This window comes from Rhododendron vialii, chromosome 6a (genome assembly GCF_030253575.1).
Source record: "Rhododendron vialii isolate Sample 1 chromosome 6a, ASM3025357v1".
Lineage (NCBI taxonomy): Eukaryota > Viridiplantae > Streptophyta > Magnoliopsida > Ericales > Ericaceae > Rhododendron > Rhododendron vialii.
The window spans coordinates 31,344,181-31,357,405 of NC_080562.1; the positions used below are offsets into that span (position 1 = coordinate 31,344,181).

The 13,225-nt window shown below is 39.0% G+C and overlaps 2 protein-coding genes across 2 annotated transcripts; one reads left to right on the forward strand and one right to left on the reverse strand.

Annotated features, from left to right (window-relative positions):
* The first annotated feature begins 65 nt into the window (after positions 1–65).
* Positions 66–8,798, forward strand: LOC131329025 (secretory carrier-associated membrane protein 1-like). Its single transcript, XM_058362053.1, has 12 exons — positions 66–461; positions 1,385–1,495; positions 1,591–1,653; positions 2,870–2,903; positions 3,005–3,127; positions 4,850–4,912; positions 5,006–5,099; positions 5,485–5,530; positions 5,621–5,688; positions 6,555–6,603; positions 8,215–8,280; positions 8,374–8,798. Exons 1-12 carry the CDS (start codon positions 405–407, stop codon positions 8,458–8,460), a joined length of 861 nt encoding a protein of 286 aa, XP_058218036.1. The 5' UTR covers positions 66–404; the 3' UTR covers positions 8,461–8,798.
* A 2,152-nt stretch (positions 8,799–10,950) lies between these two features.
* Positions 10,951–13,225, reverse strand: LOC131329026 (pentatricopeptide repeat-containing protein At1g03540). The gene has a single exon (XM_058362054.1). The coding sequence runs from the start codon at positions 13,098–13,100 to the stop codon at positions 11,304–11,306; it is 1,797 nt and encodes a 598-aa protein (XP_058218037.1). The 5' UTR covers positions 13,101–13,225; the 3' UTR covers positions 10,951–11,303.

Here is a 13,225-nt window from a genome sequence, read left to right on the forward strand (position 1 = left end):
AGGTATCCATATTTCCATACCCAAATGAGACTAATCCACCTAGAACTGACCGCAAATAACCTAGGCCTACCCCCAAATAGTTCTACTCATGCTTTTCAGGGTGGGAGCAAAAAATGTTGACTGGCTAAAATTAAAAAGTAATTTCTGATTTTGAAAAGTCCCAAACTGGGATCCGAACACCCGTTTCTGTAATTTCTTTTGCACGGAGGCTTTTTAGGACAAGATCAGAGATTCAGAATCATATAACTTTCCCGGTTTATCGTTTTGAGTTTTCCTGCGAAACAAACAAAACAGAGAACCACAATACCAAAACAAACGTGCTTAAGTTCTTTTTTTGACCCATTTAAGATTACTTCATTTGGATCTCCGATTTGTACCATTTTTTCGTGATCTGTTTCTGATTCATGGCTGGCCGTTACGATTCCAATCCTTTCGCGGAACAGGAAGTGAACCCATTTGCTGTAAGTTCTATAAAGCATACGGAAATACATATTATAGATTTATTGTTTCGTGCAGATTTGATTAACAGCAATCTTAGGAATGGCAAAAGTTTTGTGGGTGTTTGGACATTATTTATTTTGTTTCTTCTAAATGCATTTGATTTTGGGTCACTATGGTTGATTCTGATGTTTCGGTTTCTGTATTTCTGGATCTGTTATTTTATTTTGTTTTTCGAAAATTGTTTTCTATGTTATGTTCTAAAAAAGGAGTCATCTTTCTATAGCCTTGAAAACTGTTTTGCTAAAAAAAATGATCAAGTGGTGAGTGTTTTCGTTTAAAAACCACATATTTTGGGAGAATTTTTGTAATTCTGATTCTGGAAGCAGCAACCAAGAAGGCTTTGGTGGTTGATCTAAATGGGTTTGGTTTCTTTTCATACGGCTCGGCTCGACTATCTTCTACATTTCTTGGATAATTGACACCAAGATTTAATTTGATGTGCTGGTGATTCTTTTGATTGTCTTTCTATGGTTTTGCCTATCAATCCTTGTTAGCAGTGCTGTAACTGAAATATGCTATGAAGATTTTCGAAATGGTCTTTGCATCACAAAAAGCTTATTTGATTGCTCATGGACTTCGTGAATCAATATTGTAGGCACACCTCAAACATGATAAGAGATCTCTCTCAGATTCAAATTCGTCACTAACTTAGATATTATTCCTCGAACCAGATGCTCCTTATGTGTTTCTCTTTGGTTACATTGGCTTGTTTGGCTCCTTGCTTAATGAGCCCTCTTCTGCCATTGAATAGTGTATAATAACTTGATGGTCTTGCATCATCATGCATTTATGAGGCTATTTTTCTTAGATAATGACCTGGTTCTTTGCAGAAGATAATTCATTCTCTTGCTTGTTGTTTACTCAATTCTTGTTCTTGAACTAGAATCCTGGAAGAGTTCCCCCTGCTGCAAACTCAAGGCTTTCACCGCTTCCTCCTGAACCTGCTGACTATGACCGTGGAACTACAGTTGATATCTCCCTTGATGGTGCAAAGGTGGATTAAGTTCCAGAGGATGTGGAATTGTTTTACATATGTTTGTATACACATAGGCTCCTCTAATTTTTTTTTTGTGCTGTGTTGAAATTTAGGATTTCAAAATGAAGGAGAAGGAACTCCAAGCTAAGGAGGCTGAATTAAAGAAGAGGGAGCAGGTACTTTTATATCCTAATAGCTTCTGGCTATGTAACTTCTGCTTAATTTTAGAAGTCTTGTACACAATGCTTTCAAATTTATATTTTTCTACACAACTTAGAATCCAATTGGCTTTTCTTTTGTTTATGCAAACAAATTTTGGTTGAGTATACTAATTGGAGTTTGAGTTTGCTTGCTTGTAATTGTGATTTCATTTTTGGTATCTCTCTATTATTTGTGTTGTATCTCTCTCTTGTATGCGAAGGACATGGAACAGACACTTCGACATGGAAAACCATTCAAAAACTTCAACAAATGACACACACGACAAGTAAAAGCATAGAGTGCAAGTATAAGCGAAATAATAGCTATTTAGGCAGTTTTATGTCACGAATACACCCAAATGGTAGTGTTTTAAAGTATTCTAAAACTTTTCCACAAACTACACTGTTAAGTTACCAGTTCCTAAAGGTTAAACTGTAAGGAAGTGGGCCCAACAAGAGATATTAAGTTATTCAACACCCTCCCTCACATGCAACCCTGCCTTGCATATGGAGATGCAAACATCCACAGATAGAGTGAAATAGAATACTAAGGGAAAAAGCAAAATTCAAAGCGAGGAACAAATGCTAACGGAGAGACTCAAACCCAAGACTTCTCCTAACCTATGATCTGATACCATTACCAATTGTTCCAAAATTTAAGTTGCTGGGAAATGGGCCTAGCAAGCTATTCAACAAGTGTAGAAAAAAGTGTTAATCCAAATTGTTAAGAGCCATGTTAAAACACTATTCTTAAGAAAAGAAAATTGGGGCACATTTGGACCCGTGTTAGAGATATTTCATTGTGCTTCGTAGCAGTCAGCGGTCCAAATTGCATGGGTAGGAATGAAAATGAATTAAACATGGTATTGGTGGATATATTGAATGCCAATTTTTTTGATGTTTTAATTTGTTGATTATCGTTTTAGTTCTTGTATTTTTCGGATTCCCAGGAGATCCATCATGACTTTGTTCTATTCTTATTTTGTTTTCATGGACAATTTGGCTTGATCTTGTTGATTGTCATTTTAGTTCTTGTCTTTTTATTGGATTCCCAAATGATCAATCACAACTTTTGTTCTATTCTTGGACATCAGCTGCGTCCTATCTGCCATGAGTTTTACTTGATGTTACATTGGCTTTAGGTATAATTAAATTAGGATTATCACTTATGAACTTTGGTGATGCTACGCAGGAATTGAAAAGGAGGGAGGATGCTATGGCACGGGGTAAGTTCAATTGTCCATATGAATTCATTAATTAAAGAATCCATTAGGTTGATTTATGTGGTCGTTTAATATGCAACACAAGTTACTCCTTTTGTTTGCAGCTGGAGTTGTCATAGAGGAGAAAAATTGGCCACCCTTTTTTCCAATCATTCATCATGATATTGCAAATGAAATTCCAATCCATTTACAAAAGTTGCAGTACATTGCATTCACAACATTGTTGGGTATGTCAGCTTCAACTCTCATTTTTTATTTATTTATTGAAGTTCAATTTCCCCCAGATGCTAATACTTCAAAGAGAATTATACATGCTTCTCCCTTCATTTTTATAGGTTCAAAGGGAAACCTTGCTTGAAATTCCTTGACGACAAAGAAAATTAGTCCTTTTTTTACTAGAATGGATGGCTAAATTGGGGCTCATTTTTTAAGCAAGAGATGGGTTTTGTATGGTAGAGGTTATAGAAATTACTAATTCATAACTAATGTTTTCTAGGTATCCTCACTATGAAATTAATGTTGCATTATGTACTGCCAAATCTCTGTGCTATCATTATTTCCATGTCTTTTATTTCCTCTACTAGACTCGTTTCCACAGAAGCATAATGAATTTAATTCTTTTGTGGGTTGGGGGATTCTAAATCTTTGCTACTCAGCCACACAGTCGTCCCTTGCTAATTGTGGTGTGTGTACACGTCTCTAGATCTCCATCATGGCATGTAACACCCACCACTGTAGTTCTGACGATTGTTTTTGTTAAGTTGGAGTTGATACCACCATATCATTTGGTTAAGGAGGCTAAGCCACACGTTCCCCTGGCACGGACACTAATTAGTATGGGTAGGTGACATGGCGCTGAGGCCCGACCCTCCAATAAAAAGGAGATATCATCCTACATGGAAGCAATTAAGCAGCTCCGGCAAGCTTAGAAGCACCACTGCCTCTCTTCTCTCTCCATCTGAGACAGCCTCACTGATCTTCCATTTCCGCCAGTCTCATTCTAGCTCAGAGCCTGTCACAGATGGCTCCACTATCAGCTCGCTGACCACCTATTGTCCACTCCCATCAGAGGAATTTGTATGTAAAAGAGTCGTTGCCATCCCATTTCACTGCCTTTCATTTGCTGCTTGTGTTCTTTTTTCTGCCAAATTTGCTTGCCCCTTTGACTTAGCACTTGGAAATTGATTACTTGCCTTGGGTTATTTGGTGCCCACAATAAATCGTAAAGGAAACTTTCATGTTCTTAATATCGAAACCTGTCAGCTCTAAGTAGCAATTTGTCTTCAAAATCATACCCAGCCATCATACGTACACCCCCTTCTTTATTGAGGAAGACCAAACCTACCGAGAAGTCATTTAGGACATTTCTCTTCTGCTGAAGAAATTTTATTATGTTTACAGTACCATGTCGTCCCATAAGTTGGTCCAACAATCATAGAGGTGACCCATATGTGGAAGATTATAGTGGATGTCTACTTTCTGTTCTCGAGGATCTATATTTGCATTCAAAAGACATTATCTTGTTGCCTATATTGACGTGCTTGTGTTATGTCATGGTGCATATGGGTTTGTAGGATTAAAGGGTAATTTCTTTGGTAGATTATTAGATTCTTCAGCTACCTTTCCTTTTTGAAGCCGGTTTTCTGATAAAATTCTTTGCAATTTCGGAATTTGAGGGATTTTTTCCTGTTCAGACAATGACATTGGGTAATTGATACGCAATGTTAGTACAATTATAGGTGTTATCATCTATATCACGGGCTATTCATCTGAAAACATAGGTGGAATATACTTTTCTATTTCTTCTTGAAATGTAGTCTTTGGTTGAGATCAATTTGACTCTTTATGGACTTTGGTTGAGGTGGTTTGGTTGACTGCATTTGCTCGATTAGTCTTTTCTATCATTGTAAGATTCAGCTAGTGATTTTATAACTTCATGAGATTTGCAGGTTTGACAGGGTGTCTTCTGTGGAATATTGTAGCAGTTACCTTAGCCTGGATCAAAGGAGAAGGTTGGTTTACATGCATGCTCTCTAGTCTCTATGGCCTAGAACTTTTTCTCAAATTACATGACGGACTAGTCTCTTAATTTTATTGTCTTGCAGGTCCAACAATTTGGTTTCTTGCTATTATCTACTTCATATCAGGTGTTCCAGGGGCCTATGTGTTGTGGTATCGTCCTCTTTATCGTGCAATGAGGTATTATTTTATGATATTTTGTTTTTGACTTGATCGCATTTCCGCCACTAGGCAACCTCTGGTTGGAGGCGTCCTGTGCATTTTGAGGTCATATCTAGTATCAGAGTGTGCCTCAGTTTGGTACCCACTTTTGTGGCCCATTAGTGCAATCAAGCCTACCATAGGTTATTTTATCTGCTAATTTAATGGATAACAAAAACAGATTGAATGATTTCCTTAGAAGTGTGAGTGGATGAAGAATCATTGTACGTGTATTTTGTTTTCCGTAAATTTGATACCTGGACCAGTAACTTCACTTATCACTTATCGGTAGTAATTAGTGTCCTGCAAAATTGGATTCTACCAGGAAATACTGTCTCATAATTTTTTGTTAACACCATTTCAGGACTGATAGTGCTTTGAAGTTTGGGTGGTTTTTCTTGTGTTACATGGTAGGCTTTCCAATCTTCTTCTTTCGTTTGCTGTCTAGGTTGAAGGTTTTCTGGAAGTCTAATTATCGTTAACCTTTTTATTCAATGCAGGTCCACATTGTCTTCTGCGTCTTTGCCGCAGTTGCTCCTCCAATTATCTTCAAGGGGAAATCTCTCACGTAAGTTTTCTTTTACAGGGCTTAAGGGTCTAAGATTGGAAAACAATGGGAATTAATAACAACCTAAAGTGCAGATTCTGAACAAGTTCTCCGGATTTTTTATTTTTTTTTGGCCTCAAAGAGGTCTCTTGTAGGAGTATTTTAAAAGTGTGTGCCTCCAAAAACATGTAACAGTCCACTTTTTTTTTAAATTTTTGGCAAGTTTCTCCCATCCAAAGGAGTGTTTGTCAGTTGATTCTGGAGAAACATGTGTGCCCCTTAAAGTGGAGCTTAATGATTAACAAGGAGCTGAATTTGGATTTCTCCTAATTGGACATGATAGTAATGTGATCTGTTTTTTCTCTTTTGGGTTTATGTGGATGCTTTCATTGCTTTGTTAAGTTGAGCAGCACTTCTGTCTTTCTAGTTCTTAGAATGCCTAAACTTAGGGTGAGTTCACGCTATCGTCTCAACGGTATTTTCGGTATTTTAGTCCCAAAAAAATACACTATTCATGAAAACTCATTTCCCTTTACGTTGTTGTCTAACTGGTATTTTTGGTATTTTTAGTGGAAACAAGTGGTATTTTGACGTCTATATGAAGGCAAAATATAGCGTGAACTCACCCTTAATGACCTCATATATTCTCTGCACTTGTTGGGGGGAGCAATTGTATTTTCTTTCAAACTATTGAATCAGACATTCATTAGTTACTCTTGTCATTTGTAGCTAATTATCCGCCTACCAACTAAATAGTTAGTACACTATAGCCATCACATTTTCCTGCAAAGTGAACAAATTTTACCCATACAAGGATCACCTTTGATTTCACTTGGTATTATCTTCTTTTCTGCAACTGATGATTGTATGTTCTTATTGTGTCACAGGGGAATCTTGCCTGCAATAGATGTTTTGAGTGATCATGCTATTGTTGGGGTGAGTTTAAGATTTTTCTCTTGTGCGTAGTGTCACCATACCATTATAACAACCAATAGATTGTCACTCTCTTGTTCTATTTGTGGGTGATTATGGAGACTGATTAGGACAGTGGAGTGAGCCTTCTGGGAAGTCTGACCGGCGCTTAGTTTCACTGCATCACTGGAGGGTGGACTGCCGAGAGCAGATGTCTTTGTGCAGGGAGACGGAGGCTCTACTACAAGAGGAACCATACAATGGACATACCAATGTCCAATTACATGATTGACATACAGTTGGCTTGCTCTTTACAGTGTGACGGACTGTGCTACTGGTACAGCAAGAGCTGTACAGACAGCGTGTACAGCAGGCTTTTGGGCCCGTCTCGGGTCCAACAAAGATAATCGGAACCGCTCATTTTGTTCAAAATATTTTTTTTAAGGTCCCTGAAAAAAATCAGCTCCATCTGATATCGTTAAGGGCATTTATGAAATGTCCATATTTGCTAAATTGATAGCCTAAATTTTGAAGCGAAATTGGACGTTTCGTAAATGCCCTTAATGATGTCGGATGGAGCTGATTTTTTACGGAGACCCCAAAAAGAATAATTTGAATAAAATGAGCGGCTCCGATTATTTTTGTTGGACCCGAGACGTGCCCAAAAGCGCGCTGTACGCGCTGTCTGTACAGCACTTGCTGTACCAGTAGCATTTCTGTTAGGAACGAGGTATGCTCCATGGAGGGGCAGAGAGAGCACTCCAAGTGCCTTTATTAGGGTACAAAAGTTGTCGTCTGGTAGAGATCTTTCTATCTATGGGAACGGTCAAGGTGCAGGTCCCTCAAAGAGGATGGGACGAGCACCTTGATGAACTTTCAACTGGTGTCACCAAGCCCACAAACCCCAATAATGTGATGCAAGTGCTCCGAGGCTTCTTGATTCCCTTGACCTTAAAACCTACCACAAGGGGATTTATTTGCTTAGCACTCGACCTAGGTTGTTTAGGAAGATCATGGTGCCTTAGGAGAACCAGGAAGTATGGTAGGACAAAGAACTGTTTGGCTGTAACTAAGGAGGTCCGACTGTCCGAGGATACTAGTAAGTGGAGATGGGTGCGCTCAGTTGAGAGCTTGCTTGAGTGAGGCAGGAGACTGACCACACCTAGTCTCCTAGGAGATTTCTTTCTAGCATATCTTGGTTTGAGGCCATGGCATTGTATGTTAGTCTTGACTAATAGAGCTATATTATAGTACAAGAATTATCACGATGTGGAAATTTCTATTGGTTTTTACCAAGCTGTTGATGTGTGGAATTAAGTTTGGACTTGACTGCTGCCAACCTGGCTTGCAACGAGTGCAAGTAGGTCCATGTTCCTACTCTCCCTCAGCTGAAAAGAAATCTGTACAAATTCGAACTATTTGTGTGGACTTTATTCAACACAAAGTAAACTTTTTCATGTTAGATAATCACTTTTAGTCGTAAATAATGGTTTCAAGTGGATGCCCACTTCCCGCTTTCTGTTATGCCTGAGACTGTTTGGAGCTCAACCCCTTGGTCTGTGGCATAAAGATTGAGAGAGATGCCAAAATTTGAGAGACCTTGATTATCTGTTCTAATTTTCATTTTCCTTGCAGATTTTCTACTTTATTGGATTTGCATTTTTCTGCCTAGAGTCACTGATCAGCATCTGGGTGATCCAGGTTTGTCAACTTCAATTTTCTCTCCTCTTGCTTCTAGTCTAATAGTGCTCTTTATGATCTTTGATTCCCCTTCCTTTGGTCTCAATATTGCAGCAAGTATACATGTACTTCAGGGGCAGTGGCAAAGAAACTGAGATGAAGCGCGATGTTGCAAGACGGACTATGATGGCAGCGATGTGATCTGGCACCGAGGACCGAGACTAACTAAGTTGTGAACAGATTCTTTGATTGGATAATTGCTGAGACATCGAGATCATTTGCTATATTCTTATACTTCTCACTGCCTGCTTCAATATTGATTTCTGCATGGGATTTCTTAAATTATATGAGAACGACAGACCTCGGACTAAAAAAGCTTAATTCAGGACATGTTAGTTTTGGGAGTCATAGTGGCCTGTGAGGCCAATCTTCATATTGTATTCAAATTCAATATTAGATGCTGTATATATTGTTCATATTTGCAGATGACAAATGTGCTTTACGAGTTACGACAATGATTCAGCTTAATTTGTTTCTCATTTTTTTAATTAGTGTTATTTTGCAAATAGCTTGGAGCTATAGAAAAGAAGATGTGTTTCTAAATTATCTTTATTTTCTCATCTCACGGGGGAAGATTGTAACTATTGCACAACTCTTTCTTTCAAGGTAGGGAATTGGTATAAAAGAAGCATCTGCATTGGTCATGACAAGGGATTTGCTATCAATGTTGGATTCAGAGTATAGCTGGTTTCTGTTTTGAGAATCATTTTTTGGTGGTTTATGTTTCCATTTTAAGGTTTGTTAGAATATCCAAAATGATTAGGCTTAAACTGTAGTAAGATATTAGCTTCAGCCACTTTTTGTTGGATGATTAAAGCTTCAGCCATTGATGACATTGAAGATTCAGCCATTCATGACATTAAGCTTCGGCCAGGGGATTGGTGGTTCCAAGACTACAGTTGTTTCTTCCAGCCTTAACTTCAATTTTGTTTTCTAGGTTTTTTTCCTTCTGTTTTTTGTTTTTCTTATCTTTTGTTCAGATCCCTTTGGGTCAATTGTTGTATCTATTTGGGCATATGGGTCGTAGCTTGTATATCATTTTTCTACATATAAGCTGTATTTGTTCGTTACTAAGGAAAAAAAAAAAACCAAGTTGAAAAATGGAGTGATGGCGATGGTTGACAACATCTCTATTTACCCAGAAATTTCACATACTTCCTCTGTCTCAAATTGTTGTTTGTGTTTCCTTTTTGGGACCTTTAAAAAAATTGTCTATATTTTACAATCTATAATGTTTTTAGGTTTCAAAATATTTGTTTAACAAAATTAATTGAAATCTATCAAACAAGATTTATATTGTATATTAAAAAAATGTGATAAGAATAAAAATGATTTGATCATGTACTATCGGTAATTTGATGTACTTGTTTTATTTTATTTTATTTTATATTGTGGTGGCCAAGAAGGTAATATATGAATGAATAATTATGATTATCAAAGTGGGCTTGCTGTAGCCCAATGAGCCTGCATCTCATTAATACTCCACTTGCCAAACTTGATTGGAAAGGTGTTCTAATTTCATTATGGGCCCAACTAACTTGTTCCAGTTTGGACTTTTTTCTTTTGATAATTAACCATGCTCGGTCAATTTATATGCATATCAACTAGGACTTAGTACTGCGGATCAAAAAAAAAAAAACTAGGACTTAGTACCCACATGGGTCATGCTCATGCATATTTTCTTTCCAGTAACGATGTTCATTCTTATTTTCACAAATTAGGGTTAGAAAATCAGCTCAATCAGATAAGTGTATGTGCTTGATCTAATCTTCCGATTTTTAATCAGATAAGTGTTGTGATTCCCAAAATTTTCCATTAAAGTTGTCACTCTAAAGATGCAAAGACAGTCGGGTGATATATACTGTAGAATGCAACTTTAGAACCTGGAAATTAAATGAAGCGAGAAATCAATTGGACGTTATCATTCATTCCAGGCCTATCTCTAAATCTTCCGTGTTAATTAATTTATGCAATGCATACCACGTGAAGAATAAGATGATACTACTTCCTCACCAGAATAGAGTTGAGTGGTCATGCAAACTGGCTGCCATCACCACCAGAACCATATCGGCTCATCATGCATGAACACTCTACTGTCTGTGATCATCCCCCGCACCACTCTCATTCATCACCTACAAGCTAGCAGTAGCAGCAGTATATAAAATGATAGTACTATGTACGTAACTTCAGAGGACCCTCACCACACCACCTATGAGTGGGATTACCATGGAGGTTGTTCAGAGCCAAATTATGATCCAAGTTCGAATTGTCAGTGGATCGGTTGTACGATCGGTATGGTACAACTTCTATGGAATTCTCAACAAAGCTGGGATCAAGCCAGACACAAACAACTTAGCTCCAGATGTTCATGCCCGGCTTGATCCCAGCTTTGTTGAGAGTTGTGTAGAAGTCGTACTGATCATACAACTCCACTGTTAATTTGAAGAACCTAAGTTGATCATAACTTGGCTCTGAACAACCTCCATGGCGGTTCCTCGGCAATTGATGATGGGGTCCTGGATGGTTCGACGAGTTTGGTGTTTTCTGGTATGATTTTCACTGTTCCTGTCTTCTCCCTCTCCCCCATGTTTTTTTCCGACCCCATGCTTAAATCTACTGGAGTAAAGTGGATTTACTTTAATCCAACTCCACAGAAGTCAATATTGATTTTATCGTAATTCCACTTTATAAGAGTTCTGATTAGCCCAAAATCTACTGGAGTAACAAATTGTAGGTTCCTTCCCTTCTTTGTAAAAAATGACTGGTTTAGCTCTTACTTTTCCTGCAGGCATAGCTTCACCCTATATCTTTACTTTCAATTTCTCTCTCCAACTGATACTACTCACTTTATTTATGCCCTGTGGGGGGAGGTCTCCACCCGATTTGAATGGATTGACGGTTGATAATGGGGGAAGTTCTTTGGCAATACAAACCCATTCCCAAGCCCTGGAAATAACTCATGCCAATTGCAGAACACAGTCTACTCAAATCCAGCTCTTGCCAGTAATCTTCTTAACCCCTCTATCTTGCATTAGCCTCGAGATCTTATGAGCCTCGCTCCACCGCCCAACCGCTTTATACACATTACCTAGAAGAACATAGCTCAAATGGTAGTCAGGTTCTAACTTCATCATTTTCTCGGCAATGCGCTTTGCAACAATAGAATTCGTACTAGTTGAGCAAGCACCAAGAAGAGCTGCCCAAAGAGAGGAATCCTCTTTCAATTCTGCGTTTCTTACCAAATTCTCAGCTTCTTCAATTTCTCCAGCTCGGCCGAGGAGATCAATCATGCAATTGTAATGCTCAATTCCAGGTTTAATCCCGTATTTTACACTCATGGAAGTGAAATGTTTGCGTCCTTGATCAACCAAACCTGTATGGCTACAAGCGAAAAGAACCGCAATGAAGCTAATGTAATCGGGCTTGATCCCCTCGTTAACCATCTCATCAAACATCCTAAGAGCTTCTCCACCTCTTCCGTTCTGAGCGAACCCACAGATCATTGAGTTCCAAGTAATCAAATTTCTAGCTGGCATAAGCACGAAAATGCTATAAGCAAAATCAATACAGCCACACTTTGCATAAAGATCAACTAAAGCAGATTCTACAATAACATCTCTCCAATCACCCTTCCTCAGATACCGACAGTGCACCTCTTTGCCCTGCCTAATAGCTGCCAAACCTGCACAAGCTCGAAGAACTGTTCCAAAGCTGTACAGATCAACCTCCTCCATTTCCCTGAAAAGCTCAATGACAGTGTCAAAATCACCCTTTTGACAGTATCCCCCAAGCAACGCACACCAAGAAACCGAATTCTTATGGGCCATTCTATTGAAAACACATCTAGATTCCTCAACTACTCCACATTTTCCATACATGTCAACAAGACTGCTCTCAACTACCACATCCCCACGAATTCCTGCTACAACTACCTTCGCATGCATTTCCTTGCCTTGTCTCAGCCTACCTAAATTCCCAAGAGCCGTCAAGACCGTTGTGAACGTAAACTTATCCACCAACAATCCATAATCCCTCTGCATCAGATAAAAGAACCATAATGCTTCGTCAAACCCATCATTCCTCGTCAAAGCCGAAATAACCGACGTCCAACAAATACCATCCGGTTCGAGCAACTCGTCAAACAACTGGCGTGCATCCCCGGGCTCGTAACTTCTCCCGTAAAAATCCATCAAAGCACTAATAATGACACAATCGGAGCCAAACCCACGTCTGAAAACAACCCCGTGAAAGCTCCGACCCATCTTTAAGTCACCCAGCTCGGAGCACGCCTTGATCACGGCAGATAAGGTGAACCCATTTGGCTCAACCCCAAAACCCAACATTTCTGGAAACAACGCAACAGAATTCGTGGGTCTTCCGACCCGAATGTATCCCGATATCATCGAAGTCCAGGAAACAACGTCCTTGACGTAAAGACCATCGAACACCCTCCTCGTCTCAGAAAAATCCGACCCCAGTTTGAAGTAAAAGGCAAGCAGGCTGTTACCGATGAAGTGATCGGTTTCGAAGCCGGATTTGACGGCATGGGCGTGGATTTGGAGTCCAATGGAGAGAGAGTGATGTTTCGTGCAGGCCTGTAATAAAGATGCGTATATGATTGGTTTAAGGGTGGTTTTTTCATGGGAATGCAAGGAGTTTAGGAGTTGGAGGGCTGAAGAAAGGGAGCCGGATTTGCAGAGTTGGAGGATTTTGGAGGGAGTGCTGGTTCTGAGGTCGGAAGGTGCGAAGGAGCTGTAATGGCGTCCGTAGAAAAGCTTCATGAAAATTTTGCAACAATCATTGATTATGCTGGCTCGGACTGGAAAAAAACAACTTTGATACCTCGTGAAATTTCTGAAGCAATTATTCTACGATTCCAAACATTTATACAAACATCTACACAAAT

What these genes read in the sequence shown, in the direction of transcription:
- LOC131329025 (XM_058362053.1), top strand. Translation starts at nt 405, where the DNA reads ATGGCTGGCCGTTACGATTCCAATCCTTTCGCGGAACAGGAAGTGAAC. An exon ending in GGAGGATGCTATGGCACGGG is followed by an intron (nt 2,904 to 3,004) that starts GTAAGTTCAATT and finishes TTTTGTTTGCAG; the next exon opens with CTGGAGTTGTCATAGAGGAG. An exon ending in TGCATTCACAACATTGTTGG is followed by an intron (nt 3,128 to 4,849) that starts GTATGTCAGCTT and finishes TGAGATTTGCAG; the next exon opens with GTTTGACAGGGTGTCTTCTG.
- LOC131329026 (XM_058362054.1), bottom strand. Translation starts at nt 13,100, where the DNA reads ATGAAGCTTTTCTACGGACGCCATTACAGCTCCTTCGCACCTTCCGAC.